The following is a 15,013-nucleotide window of genomic DNA, read 5'->3' on the forward strand; positions in this document are numbered from 1 at the left end:
CTTGAACCAAGGCCTTCAGAATCAGAATCAGAATGATTGGCCAAGTATGTAGGCATACAAGGAATTTGACTCTGGTTTACATTGCTCTCAATGTACTCACACAGGGGGGGAAAGGTGTGCATACAAGCTAAAACAACCAGGACAGTGAGTTGACAGAGGTACATAAACCAACAAGTTAACCGCCATTTACAATATATACAACAATACGCCTTGAAAAGAATGGCAGCATCTGACAGCAGTGAGATCTAACCCTAACCCTACATGTATTTGACATGTTCTTGTAGGTCACCCACACTGTCGCCATTTCACTACAGCGAGGATGAAAACTTGTGATGGGCATTTGGGGTAGTGCAGCGCTAGTCTCTCCCCAGACTCAAATTGCTGCTCTCTGCATACTACATAAATTAGTCTGTGCCACTTCACAGCCCCCGCTGCTGTTTTGAGGGCGGGTCTAGAGGTAAAAATGGAATGACTGACAGGTCGTAGCACCAATAAGAGTGATTTGTTTTAAAAAGTCCAACAGTCAGGTTGCCCATCCATCCGTGCCGGATTGCTAAAGTTGTTGATTAGTGCCCCCAGGATTTGGGGGGAACCAATCACTGGCCAGGATTCCGACATGAGTTTGGAGCTAGAAGTGTGCCAGACCCAGAGAGAGATCTGCAGCATGCAGTGGGGCTGGCATTGAGACCAGTGCAGCGGTAGATTCCCTGCCTACAAACACGAGGGTCGTAGGTTCGAGCCCCGGTGTTACCTCCAGCTTGGTCGGGTGTCCATACAGACACAGTTGGCCGTGTCTGCGGGTGGGAAGCCGGATTAAGGGTATATGTCCTGGTTGCTGCAATAGTGCTTCCTCTGGTCGGGGAACTGGAGGGAATAGCACGATTCTCCCACGTGCCACTTCCTGCCGGTGAAACTCCTCGTCAGGTGAAAAGAAGTGGCTGGTGACTGTACATGTATCAGAGGAAGCATGTGCTAGTCTACAAACTGTACATGTATGAGAGGAAGCATGTGCTAGTCTACAAACTGTACATGTATCAGAGGAAGCATGTGCTAGTCTACAAACTGTACATGTATCAGAGGAAGCATGTGCTAGTCTACAAACTGTACATGTATCAGAGGAAGCATGTGCTAGTCTACAAACTGTACATGTATCAGAGGAAGCATGTGCTAGTCTACAAACTGTACATGTATCAGAGGAAGCATGTGCTAGTCTACAAACTGTACATGTATCAGAGGAAGCATGTGCTAGTCTACAAACTGTACATGTATCAGAGGAAGCATGTGCTAGTCTACAAACTGTACATGTATCAGAGGAAGCATGTGCTAGTCTACAAACTGTACATGTATGAGAGGAAGCATGTGCTAGTCTACAAACTGTACATGTATCAGAGGAAGCATGTGCTAGTCTACAAACTGTACATGTATCAGAGGAAGCATGTGCTAGTCTACAAACTGTACATGTATGAGAGGAAGCATGTGCTAGTCTACAAACTGTACATGTATCAGAGGAGCATGTGCTAGTCTACAAACTGTACATGTATGAGAGGAAGCATAGCGCTAGTCTACAAACTGTACATGTATCAGAGGAAGCATGTGCTAGTCTACAAACTGTACATGTATCAGAGGAAGCATGTGCTAGTCTACAAACTGTACATGTATCAGAGGAGCATGTGCTAGTCTACAAACTGTACATGTATGAGAGGAAGCATGTGCTAGTCTACAAACTGTACATGTATCAGAGGAAGCATGTGCTAGTCTACAAACTGTACATGTATCAGAGGAAGCATGTGCTAGTCTACAAACTGTACATGTATGAGAGGAAGCATGTGCTAGTCTACAAACTGTACATGTATCAGAGGAGCATGTGCTAGTCTACAAACTGTACATGTATGAGAGGAAGCATAGCGCTAGTCTACAAACTGTACATGTATCAGAGGAAGCATGTGCTAGTCTACAAACTGTACATGTATCAGAGGAAGCATGTGCTAGTCTACAAACTGTACATGTATGAGAGGAAGCATGTGCTAGTCTACAAACTGTACATGTATCAGAGGAGCATGTGCTAGTCTACAAACTGTACATGTATCAGAGGAAGCATGTGCTAGTCTACAAACTGTACATGTATGAGAGGAAGCATGTGCTAGTCTACAAACTGTACATGTATCAGAGGAAGCATGTGCTAGTCTACAAACTGTACATGTATGAGAGGAAGCATGTGCTAGTCTACAAACTGTACATGTATCAGAGGAAGCATGTGCTAGTCTACAAACTGTACATGTATCAGAGGAAGCATGTGCTAGTCTACAAACTGTACATGTATGAGAGGAAGCATGTGCTAGTCTACAAACTGTACATGTATCAGAGGAGCATGTGCTAGTCTACAAACTGTACATGTATGAGAGGAAGCATAGCGCTAGTCTACAAACTGTACATGTATCAGAGGAAGCATGTGCTAGTCTACAAACTGTACATGTATCAGAGGAAGCATGTGCTAGTCTACAAACTGTACATGTATGAGAGGAAGCATGTGCTAGTCTACAAACTGTACATGTATCAGAGGAGCATGTGCTAGTCTACAAACTGTACATGTATCAGAGGAAGCATGTGCTAGTCTACAAACTGTACATGTATGAGAGGAAGCATGTGCTAGTCTACAAACTGTACATGTATCAGAGGAAGCATGTGCTAGTCTACAAACTGTACATGTATGAGAGGAAGCATGTGCTAGTCTACAAACTGTACATGTATCAGAGGAAGCATGTGCTAGTCTACAAACTGTACATGTATCAGAGGAAGCATGTGCTAGTCTACAAACTGTACATGTATGAGAGGAAGCATGTGCTAGTCTACAAACTGTACATGTATCAGAGGAGCATGTGCTAGTCTACAAACTGTACATGTATGAGAGGAAGCATAGCGCTAGTCTACAAACTGTACATGTATCAGAGGAAGCATGTGCTAGTCTACAAACTGTACATGTATCAGAGGAAGCATGTGCTAGTCTACAAACTGTACATGTATGAGAGGAAGCATGTGCTAGTCTACAAACTGTACATGTATCAGAGGAGCATGTGCTAGTCTACAAACTGTACATGTATCAGAGGAAGCATGTGCTAGTCTACAAACTGTACATGTATGAGAGGAAGCATGTGCTAGTCTACAAACTGTACATGTATGAGAGGAAGCATGTGCTAGTCTACAAACTGTACATGTATCAGAGGAAGCATGTGCTAGTCTACAAACTGTACATGTATGAGAGGAAGCATGTGCTAGTCTACAAACTGTACATGTATCAGAGGAAGCATGTGCTAGTCTACAAACTGTACATGTATGAGAGGAAGCATGTGCTAGTCTACAAACTGTACATGTATCAGAGGAGCATGTGCTAGTCTACAAACTGTACATGTATCAGAGGAAGCATGTGCTAGTCTACAAACTGTACATGTATGAGAGGAAGCATGTGCTAGTCTACAAACTGTACATGTATGAGAGGAAGCATGTGCTAGTCTACAAACTGTACATGTATCAGAGGAGCATGTGCTAGTCTACAAACTGTACATGTATCAGAGGAAGCATGTGCTAGTCTACAAACTGTACATGTATCAGAGGAAGCATGTGCTAGTCTACAAACTGTACATGTATGAGAGGAAGCATGTGCTAGTCTACAAACTGTACATGTATGAGAGGAAGCATGTGCTAGTCTACAAACTGTACATGTATCAGAGGAAGCATGTGCTAGTCTACAAACTGTACATGTATCAGAGGAAGCATGTGCTAGTCTACAAACTGTACATGTATCAGAGGAAGCATGTGCTAGTCTACAAACTGTACATGTATCAGAGGAAGCATGTGCTAGTCTACAAACTGTACATGTATCAGAGGAAGCATGGTGCTAGTCTACAACTCTTCCCAGATCGGCAGAAGGACTGGAGCCACGACCGGGACAGCGAATTGGCCAAGTACAATTGTGGAGAAAACAAGGTGGTGGTGAGAAAAGTTGCTCTGATAAAACAGGAATGTAGACTAAATACAATAGAATCTTTACTATATATTGAATATAGACATAATGTACAAGGAATACTGTATGTATTGAACATATATAATCAGTCAAAAGATACAAACATGCACAGGCAAATATCCATTACAAACTTATTTATTAAGTTGCAGAAAGCATTTATAACTGTATATAAAAAAGAAACAACACTCAGTTTTGATCACTTGTCTTAACCTCCCAGTGATGATGGGCTGAGAGGTCAGATGGTGTGATGATTGATATCTAAATTGAGAAACAGTTGATGCAGTGAGGTGAAATGTTAAAAACAAAGAGTCTATAAATATGAAATGAGCAAAGATAATACATTCTGCTTATTATGACGAAGGGAGAAATGAGGAGTTTGGGCCCAATCCGTTCCAACTCCTCCAGCATTCATAAAAATTCAGTTCCTACAAAACTAGAAAAAGAGCAGTAGGGCTTAACCCAACTAAGGATCTGCTTAGTCTCAACGCTTAAGTCTATATATACATATAAAGTATTGACTGGCATTATAGAATCCTACTTCTTTTTCCTGGATTTGAAATGGACTGGACCCAAATAAAATGAGAAATGAAGAGTGACCCGTCCCAACTGGGAACAGAACCTGGTTGATTCCGGCCTCCCTGGTCAGGCCCCTCTCTACAGTATGAGGGGTGGTGAGGTGAGAGGCACTGAGCGAGCCTCACGGATAGTGCAATGGTGATCTGTTCCCTGTACCTTAGCTGTCAAAAGTCCCGGGCAGGGTTTCATTTCCAAAAAAGTGATCCCTTCCCTCAAACCAGTCGGAGGGAACAGGGAGGAGACGCTGCTACGCATTTCATCAGTATTGTAGAGCTGCAACGATGAGTCGATTAATCCAACGACAGAAAATGAATCACGGACTATTTTTATAATTAAGTAATCATTTTCAGACAATTTTTTTAAGAATAAAAAAAATACTGGGCGTCTACTGGGTAGCGTAGAGGTAAAAGCCCTAGTCTACCACCGCATTGACCTGGGTTCAATTCCTGGCAGCGGTACTTCTGGCTTGGTCAGTACGTTCTTACGAACGCAATTGGCTGCGCCTGCGGGTGGGAAGCCGGGGGAGGGGGGGATGAGTCCTGGTCGCTGCACTAGCGCCTCATCTGTCGGTCGGTCAGGGCACCTGTTCGGGGGGAGGGGAACTGGGGGGAACATCGTAATCCTCCCACGTACTATATCCTGCCAATGAAACTCGTCGCCGTCAGGTGAAAAGAAGTGGCTGGCAACTGCACATGTATCAGAGGAAGCATGTGCTAGTCTACAACTCTCCCCAGATCGGCAGATTATATTTGGGTTGTGGACTGTTGATCAGGACAAAAGAAGACATTTGAGGACGTCATCTTGGGCTTTGGGGGAAAAAGTGATCGACATTTTTCACCAAATTGTGACATTTTGTAGACCCAACGACTAATCGATTATTTGAGAAGAAAATCGACAGATTAATCAATTAAAATAATCATTAGTTGCAACCATACAGTATTGTTTAAGAAAATAAAAGCAAGGAGCACATGATGGACATACGACCCTGTAAAAGACAAACGTGCCTCACTTTGTAACAATGTTGAGAGGAATGGAAGTGAACCCCTGTGTGTGTGTGTGTGTGTGTGTGTGTGTGTGTGTGTGTGTGTGTGTGTGTGTGTGTGTGTGTGTGTGTGTGTGCAGTGTACAGTAAGTATGCAACTTCCAAGGATGCAGTAGAAACAGATCATTCAGAAATCCCATAAAAAATGTCATTTGACAAAGTAAAAAACGAACTGAAAATGCTGCTTTGGTAGAGCAGAATTCAAAATGCACCATCACCATATAAAGCTCATTATCGCATTCAGATGATCAAACTGACAAGCTAAGCAGATCGGACAGTTCTGACATTCGCATGTTGTTTGTCGGGAAGCAGAGGGAGAAGCATCAGGTCTGATTGCGTAATACTGAACACTTGCTGTGGTGATGCAATGTTGAAATACTGAAATATTTGCGGTCGTTTCATTCAAATAAATTACTGGAGGGCTTTTCACATGGAAAATTGAACAAACCCTTTATTTTAGAGCACTAATAACTTCAAAGTGCAAGTAAATTTCTGTGTAATTGGCAGTTTATCAGAGAGGATTTCCTGGTCAACAAGTTTACATTTTCTTCATATTTGTCAAAGCAATTTCAAGAAATCACTCGTGCGTATTCATAGTGTCGAATGAGCATAACCATTGAATCAGCATCAGCTGTATGAATCACAATAATAAAGGGTTGCCGACTGTTTGTAACATTTAAAATACTACTATGCCAATTAAAAAGATGCCTCTGTTATTTCATTTACAACACTGCTTCTGCCACAACTTCACAGAGACAAGTCTTCGAGGAAGCACATGATCGCAAATTTGGAAGAAACACCAACCAACGCACATTTCTGTGCTTATTTCTCAACAAAATAACAGAAAGCAGGCCTGCCTGTGACCGAAACGTTGGGACATCAAAACTTGTAACAAAATAAATAATTAGAATAAACCTAAAACAGGAAATCTATATATATATATTCTACAATCCAAGATTTTTTTTACCATTACAAGAAAAGCGTCGGCGCCGAGAGGTTGGAAAATGATCAGACGTGGAGTTGAGATATACAGTACATACTAATAATAGGTATGTATGCTGGCTCTATGCTGCAGCCTGGAGGTGACAGAAGTGATGAGGACAGCACCATGACACCAATGAACCAAAAGAAATGAGCTTTTACAGAGATGAGATGAGGGAGAATAAGGGCCGGTACGCACGCCGCATCGTTTGCGCACATTTGGCGCACACGCGAGATCGATGCGGTCGCGACGTGCACGCGTCACAAGCCCACCGCATGTTCCCGCCGAGTCGTCGTTTTCAGTTGCTTGGCAACGGCCAGGCGCATCGTAGCCCAATCGTCCACTTTATAAACGTTGTATTTACTGTCCACTACTGTCAGTGTTTTACAGTGCGGCATGTGAATCGGCCCTAAGAGGATAGATGTAGTGTCTGAAATTATTTTTTGGCTCACCTGCCACAGACTGTTAAGTTAAAAAAAACAACAACAAAAAGATACCAATAATGATTTTGACCAGTCAAAATAATTAATGTAAATTTTTCATACGTCACCCCCTACCTGTTTTCAATGCTAGTTTTGTGTACAGAATCAGATTAAAAACTCAATTCACATTCAATAAAAACAAAGAGAGCAGATTTATAGATTCAAATCAAAACTTGTTCACCAGAATTCCGTTTCTAGGGAACAGTTTTTGGAGTTTATTTACTGTCAGTTATAGTATTAGCAAATGCTGCCACAGGAAGTAAGCTTGCATTTCTGTCAGTTATTGTATTAGCAAACTGCAACAGGAAGTAAGCTGATGGCCAATTTATGTTGTCAAGTTGAAACGGTCCATAGAATAGATCTTATTCTGTCTTCATCTTTTTGGTGGCATCACGTCTGCTGTGTGTCACCACATGGGGGATAACGTTATATTTCTACTAACGTTAGGCTAGCTAACCATCCAGGCTAACCATTGTAGAGCGTGTGTTAGGAAGCCAATCAGGAGCCTGCTTGACACAGTCATTCTTTTACACTGGTTTGATATGCACACGGTCAGAGAGAATGTACGGTGGTCAGCAGGGGACAAAGTTGGAGAAAACGCAAAGACCAAAGACTCCATAAAACTGAGATATGCAAATGCCATCACCTGAAAAGGTCAGTGTGGTGGGTGACCCTTCTTGATGCCAAAGACAAATTCTGCTGGCATTTTGCTTGGCGGGCGATAATTTCGGACCCCTGATAGACAGAAAAAACAAAACAAAAAACAAAACAATGAATGACTTAAAAACCCATGGCAAGTGGGAGGGAGGGGGGGTTGCAGCTTGTTAAAAAGCACAGTACAAATCTTTGATATTTACACTGTGGAAAGTGAATACATTCAGGCAGCAAAAGGAGAGAGGCATGACCTCTCCCTTGTACGAGGTACGTTTGGCACTGCTAATACTCAACCCATCCTGACGCCGTCTCTGTCCCACTTTGTCTTTCTGTCCTGTCCGTCCATCCATCGCTCAGTCAGTCTTTCATGGCCTGATCCTGCCATCTGTGTGGTCCCACTCAATGCTTTGTCCTCAGCATTCATCCACGTGATGCTGGGGGGGGGGGGGGGGGGGGTTGAAGTGGTAAAGGTCCGGGTGGAGCCGGGAGGGGCCTTCCTGTGACGGTCCCTCCATCAGGCCTCCTCCCCCCGTGTCCCTCCTGCTTGGATCAGCAGAAGCCTTTGGTTCAGAAAGGCACATGTGTGCATCTCCCCGCAGAAACCCTCCGCTAACCTCTTTTCTCTCCTCTTTATAATCTCCTTTGATATAAAAACCCCGGCAGTGTGCAGGCCGCCCGGAATTGTAGGGGTCCTTTGTCCCCTTTTTCCGATCCATTTCCCAGCATCCTGTCTTGTAGTTCTTTTGGGAAAGGTAGAAGGAACCTGTGTGGGGGGGGCGGTGGTGTGTAAACTCAGATGCCGTTGGTCAGGTCTGTGATGACACTGGCCCTCACCAGCTTGCGGAGGAACTCCTTCTCCTTCGATATGTTGTGTGTCCACGACTGCCGGAGAAGAAGAAGAAGAGGACAGAACAATTTCAGAGAGAGAGGCTCGATCACAAATACAAAACGGCCCCAAATCTATCTTCAGAGTAGGAATGCTGATCTACAAAGACAGGTGACCATGTGAGCATTGAGAGGAGGCACTCTGGGATGCTTAAGCATAAAGAAGCCTTTTGTTTTGGGTCCAACAGCCTTGCTATAGGCACGGATGTACACGCCTGCATCTTCTGTTGGGAGCTTTGTATTCTCAGTGTGTATGTGTGTGGCTGTGCATGTGTGTGTGTGTGTGTGTGTGTGTGTGTGTGTGCATGTGTGTGCGTGTGTGTGAAGCCTCATCGGGTCAGTTTCCCTCCCTGCTGTGCTGCTGTGAGGATTCAGTCCACTGGGCCAACACGTAACCAGAGCCGGTGGTTCCTGTGTGGTGGCGTTTTGGGATGGAGAGACAGAGACAGAACCGGAGGGGGAGAACAGGAAGAAAAAAAAAGAGGAGTGGCGCGCTGACCGGGCCCCACAGCTGCCTCTTGTCTAACACGCTGGTTCCAGGCTCTCCTACGTCTGGGTCAGTCTCTCTACCACTGTGTGTGCGGGGAGTCGCACTCCGACCTAACCAGAACCTCAAGGAACAAAATGGGGAACGAGGCTGCAAGAGCAGGCTGATCCGTAACACCGGTGTCGCCATGATGTGCGGCAGCGGCAGGACTGCCGGTCATTCCTGCTGTGAGCCAATCAAGAGCCTGATATCAGACTGAACTGTCTGTTGTGAGCCAATCAAGAGCCTGATATCACACTGAACTGTCAACTCATTACGCTCCATTTCCATCTTCTAGTCTGACATTGCCCTTGTTTTTCTGTGAGGGGATAGGGAGAATCCCATTTTCCATAAACCAATCACTAGAGACCATCTAACGTTAGTTAATAGTCGGGAGAACGCGCAAAAAGAAAAGAAGTAAATAATAAAAACTTCTGTTTGAATAAATGCCTCCACAGCAGAGTGCCGTTCGGATTTCAAAGTAAGTGGTACTTTTAATCGATTTAAAACAGCCTCGATAGCAGTGTCTCTCTCATCTTTGGCAGCTGCCATTGCTGTTATTACGCCTCAGCGCACTTGACAACCGCTTGACAACGGTGTTAGCTCCGCCTGTTGCGCTGTTTATTGATGCTGATTGGCTAATCGATCAATTTATTTCCAAACCCAGAACTTGGAGATAATAGAAGTGAGGATAGGATGAAAACGGTAGAGCTGCCTGCAATGATTAGTCAATAGACAGAAAACCAATCGCCAGCTATTTTTATAATATTTAGCTGTCAGGCTCGGAGGCGCGCGCCATTATCGTTATAAATGTAAATAATATTCCTGGAATGCGTGTTTTAACGAGCCAGTTACATTTCTTTGCATTCTTAGAGATTATAGTTTTTGTTTTTTGTTGGCCAAGTTAGTAGTTAGTTTATGGGATAGGAATTCTGCCAGATGACAGGCACTAGGCGCCATTTTATCTTTCTTTTGGAAGAGAAAATTATCCTGAAATGAAGATTTGATTGACAGCTACATGTCATGATATGATTGGTTGAAATGGGGTAGAAATTTGATACTGTAGTACTAGGTGACGTCAGTAAACTGTACATTACTGTTATCAATGAAATCTTGACAACTTTTGATGTGAAAAAGTGTGAAAAACTAAAGAAATTTGACTTTTGTGATTTTGTTTGCATACATTATTAAATAGGTGCACTGCATACCCAGGTATTTGAACAAAAAGTAAAGAAAAGTCATTTTTGGGTTCAGCTCGACTTTAAAGGAACACTCCGCCCATTTTCAACCAGCTTTGTATCATTAGAACATCAGTAGTATATCAGAAAACTGTAAACGGTTTTGAAGTCTGTCATTTAATTTGACAGTTATGGAGTGTTAAAGTGTGGACCAGTGACATCACTGGTCCACACTAACTCAAATTAATAAGTCATTAACTCAAATCAACTCTCAATAACTGTCAAACTAGATGAATGATGAATAGTTTGACACTTATTGAGAGTTGATTTGAGTTAATGACTTATTAATTTGAGTTAGTGTGGACCAGTGATGTCACTGGTCCACACTTTAACACTCCATAACTGTCAAATTAAATGACAGACTTCAAAACCGTTTACAGTTTTCTGATATACTACTGATGTTCTAATGATACAAAGCTGGTTGAAAATGGGCAGAGTGTCCCTTTAAGAAAAAAATGAATATACAGTATATATACTAAAATGATCTCATTCCAGCTTAAAGGTGAATATTTGCTGGTTTCTTTAGTCTTCTATGACAGTAAACTGATCATCTTTGGGTTGTGGACTGTTGGTCAGGACAAAAGAAGACATTTGAAAATGTCATCTTGGGCTTTGAGGGAAAAAGTGATCAACATTTTTCATCATTTTGTGACATTTCATAGACCAGGCGACTAATCGGGATTAATCCATAATGAAAAGAATAGTCAGTAGCAGCCCTAGAAAACGGAGCATCTGATCTCACTATATCGTGTAAAGCAAACTGGATGCATTTAATTGAACCTCAATGGTTAAATGACTGCTGCCGAGATCTAAAGCATCCGTCAAAATAGGATGCGGGGTATTTCTCCAAGCTGTCGCCACGGCAACACGGCCGATTCCAGCACAGAAAACAAAACAGTCCGCGTGTCGTCAGACTGGCAGTGGTTAAGTGTTCCAAACAATATACTGTACCAAAACCCTTTCCAATAATTAGCCACGTGCGGCTGATGATGGCGACGTCGAGGACGACGACGACGACGATAATAACAAATGCCAGGGGTCCACGGGGAGTTTAGACAAAGGTTATCATCATAGTGAGCTCATGGTTTACGCGTCGGCGAACCGGTGACATTTGGAACCGGTGATTCCACTGGGCTTCAACGTAAACACGGGGAGGAACACTTGACTGATGGAGGGGAGCGGGATCTGTCATGAGCGCGTTCGTAAAAAAACTATTGTTGGAAGTACACGCTAACAGTGAGCGCGTGGATGTCACTACAGTGACTGCTGAAAGACCCGTGCCTTTTCAATTAGATGTGCGTATTGTGCTCCTGACACAGGACCATCACTCGAAATACAATACAAAACATCACAAGTCTACAGTATATACCAGGTAGTGCAATTCAATACTCTGTAAGGGGAGAGGTCCCATTCACGCACAATTCTTGGAATAACGCTGCAATCTGTCTAAAGGGTAAATTGCTGTATTATGCTGAAAATGACCTATTTTGTCTGAAAACCAACCCCCAACCCCCCCCCTCTCCTCCAGAGGAGTGGTGGTCCCCTCTGATCAAGTATTTCATTCATTTGTTTCTTAATGTATTTATTTGTAGCAGGTGTGCAGTGATCTCAGTAGCCAGAATACATCCAACTCTCACGTATGGAGAGAAAATGTCACACCAAACGTCATTCAAAAAAATCCCACCTGATCTCAATTTTTACTTGATCTAAAATGGAATCTTGTGGATTTGGTCACATGGCTCACTACCCTCCACAGTGCATTTAGGTGGGAGGAGACTATGGGGAACAACCGGCAAAGTAGAAAACGGTTACTGAAATAAGTACTGCTTGCTTGGTGTATTCATTGGATGGATGACAAATTGAAGAGAGGGGTGGATCCCAATGATTCTGAAAAGGTCAAGTCATGTTCATGAGGTAAGTGTATTTGCCGATTAACAAGGTAACTTAAAACTGCCAGATTTTTGAATGGAATTTAAGTTGACAATCTCTCTCCATAGAGGAGACAACAGCACGTATTGGGGCTAGGGGGAGTAAAGTGATATGAAACCAGAGAATGGATTGGGATCTGATCCCATGCTAATGCGGCTGTATCCGTTTCCTGACGGTGTTTGAGGAGATGTGGGCGGCTGAGGATCATTTCAGCTATGACATTTCCAGGCTCAGTTCCAATATGTATCATAATTTAAGAATGAGTCTTATTTACATGGACAATTTGTGCTGTAGTTGAAATTGTTATTTTTTGGTTTTGGTACGGCTGAGCAATAAATCCACCTGATTTTCTGTGTTTACATTTTTCTAGTTCCTGGGTCCGTTTCCCCAACTGTTGCGGCCAGCTAAATGAATGCAAAGGAAAGCAGAGGTTAAGCCACTCACCTCTTTGATGGCGGACATCTTGACAGTCTCATAGTAGTGCAGGGGGGCGTGGGGCGTGTTCATGTCATAGCCGAAGCCGGCCACCGCCACCTCGTCGCAGTTATGCAGCGCCATCGTTATAGCGACCGTCCCCAAGGTTGGAATGTTCTGTGGCAAAAATGGGCAGATGCAAGCTGTCAGACCATCGCAAAACACACACACACACACACACACACACACACACACAATTTCATCAATGTACTGATCAACCTCGAGCTTGGACAGATGAAGCCAATGTGGAAGTGCAGTTCATCAAATGGCCACTTGAGGCTGGCTCCAAAAGGGAGTCAATCCCCATTCATCCCCATGTTAAAATGCCCCACTTTACAGTAGCATATTAAACAAACATGTTTATAGCTCATTTCACCTTTCATGACAGCTGTATGGGGGTGAAATATTTGTATGACTCACCCGTTTAGAGTAAAACAGATGATAAAGAATTACTATGTTTAGGGAGCGTGATTGACAGGTCGCCTGTCCAGTGATCGCACAGCTCCCCGACGACGGACCAATAGCAGGCGGTGCTGTGCCTCTGCGGGATACCCCCGGTTTCGCGTGAGCTGCACGAGAACCAAGATGGCAGCCGCCAAATGCCAAACTAGAGGCTTCAAAATGGGAGCTGGAGTCCACAAACCAATGGGGGACGTCACGTGACGGTACCTACGCCCATATTTTTTTTACACAGTCTATGGTACGGATTTAAGACAATAATCTGGTGCAGAGCCCAACGTAAACTGAGGATTTGTAGATACCAATTAATAAATTGTAGACAAGGTATTTGTGGCCATCATGGGGCCTGACGTGGAGGATGCTTTCTGACAGTGCTTCAGAGGGACCCTCCACTCCCCGTCTCTCTCTTGCTGCTCCCTCCATCCACCTCCACCTCCTGTCTTTGTTCTGCTCCACTGCTGCTAACTGGTCCTGAGCTGTCGGTGATTAACTATTAGCTTTAAGAGCCGACCTCGACTACGACACAGTGATCTACAGGGTAGCCTTCTGCTTCCTAACCGCCCTGGGCTGCCAGGGGTCTGGGGGGGTACAGAGCCTGTGGGGGGAGGGGGGGGGGGGGATACAGAGAGTGTGTGTGTGTGTGTGTGTGTGTGTGTCAGAAAACTGCAGGTGCAGAAGAAGGAATGGAGGGAGGCCCCATTTAAATCATTAGCCTGATTTGGAGCCTCAGGGTAGGTGAAGCTGAACCCCCTACTGTGAGTTCTAACACACATTCATTTACGCACGCACACACACACAGACACACACACACACACACACACACACACACACACTCAACATAAACATTATAAGAATTAATACAATCAGTCATTCATTTGCACATACATACTGTAAACACACATGACCAGAGAGATGGGAGGCTATTTTAAGGCAAGAACGTGTCAGGCCGATACACCTCCACACCGCAATGTTACCACCCTGATACACACAAACAAATGCATGCGTGTGTGCACACACACACACACACACAGACACACACACACACGCACACATTCACACACACACGCACAGAGCAGTCCTGCCCACATGTTGAACACATGTTGCAGAGCAGAGTTCAAGTAGGGGTGTTCTGCTGGTGCCCCAGAGGGCAGAGTTACACTGATACACTCCTCATGTCCCCTCCAATTCTCTAACAACATGCCCCCTACACTCACCAACAGGAACACACACGCTCACACACACACACACACACACACACACACACACACACACACACACACACTCACACACACACACACACACAGACACACACACAGACAGAGAGTGTGAACACATGAATACAAACAGATGCAGCTTTGTTCTGTACTTGGACAGTGCCCACCAACCAATATTTATCCAATTTATAGCTCTGACCAAAATGGACTTCAATCTCAAGGCAAAATGAAGATCATTAAAGGAAGATTTTCAACAGTTTTGTATCATTATAATGTCAGTAGTACACTGTAATGATACAGAGTAATGATACAGTGTATCATTACAGTGTAATGATACAGTATAATGATACAAAGCTGGATGAAAATCGGCAAAGTGTAAAGTACGGCAAAGTGTGGGAAGACAGTAGTACTGTAGTAACACGCACAATGTACCTCAGCCCACCCAAGGTTTCTTCCAACTATTCCTACAAAGGTTTTTCTCTGGAGTTTTTCCTTGTGTGCATTTAGGGGCTAGGGCTGGGGTGCCAGCTAGGT

General features: G+C 43.9%; 1 protein-coding gene across 3 annotated transcripts in view; it reads right to left on the bottom strand.

The window, feature by feature from the left end:
- Positions 1-4,143: 4,143 nt before the first annotated feature.
- Positions 4,144-15,013, bottom strand: part of LOC310796931 (CMP-N-acetylneuraminate-beta-1,4-galactoside alpha-2,3-sialyltransferase-like) — a 56,995-nt gene continuing 46,125 nt past the window's right edge. For all 3 annotated transcript variants that reach the window (XM_083659181.1, XM_083659182.1, XM_083659180.1), the window contains 2 exons: positions 12,777-12,923; positions 4,144-8,636 (listed from right to left, as the gene is read on the bottom strand). In XM_083659181.1, the coding sequence (XP_083515307.1) occupies positions 8,547-8,636; positions 12,777-12,923 (237 nt within the window). In that variant the 3' untranslated portion in view covers positions 4,144-8,546. The remainder of the gene's footprint in view (positions 8,637-12,776; positions 12,924-15,013) is intronic.

This window comes from Poromitra crassiceps (assembly GCF_964638095.1).
Source record: "Poromitra crassiceps genome assembly, chromosome: 23".
NCBI classification, from domain to species: domain Eukaryota; kingdom Metazoa; phylum Chordata; class Actinopteri; order Beryciformes; family Melamphaidae; genus Poromitra; species Poromitra crassiceps.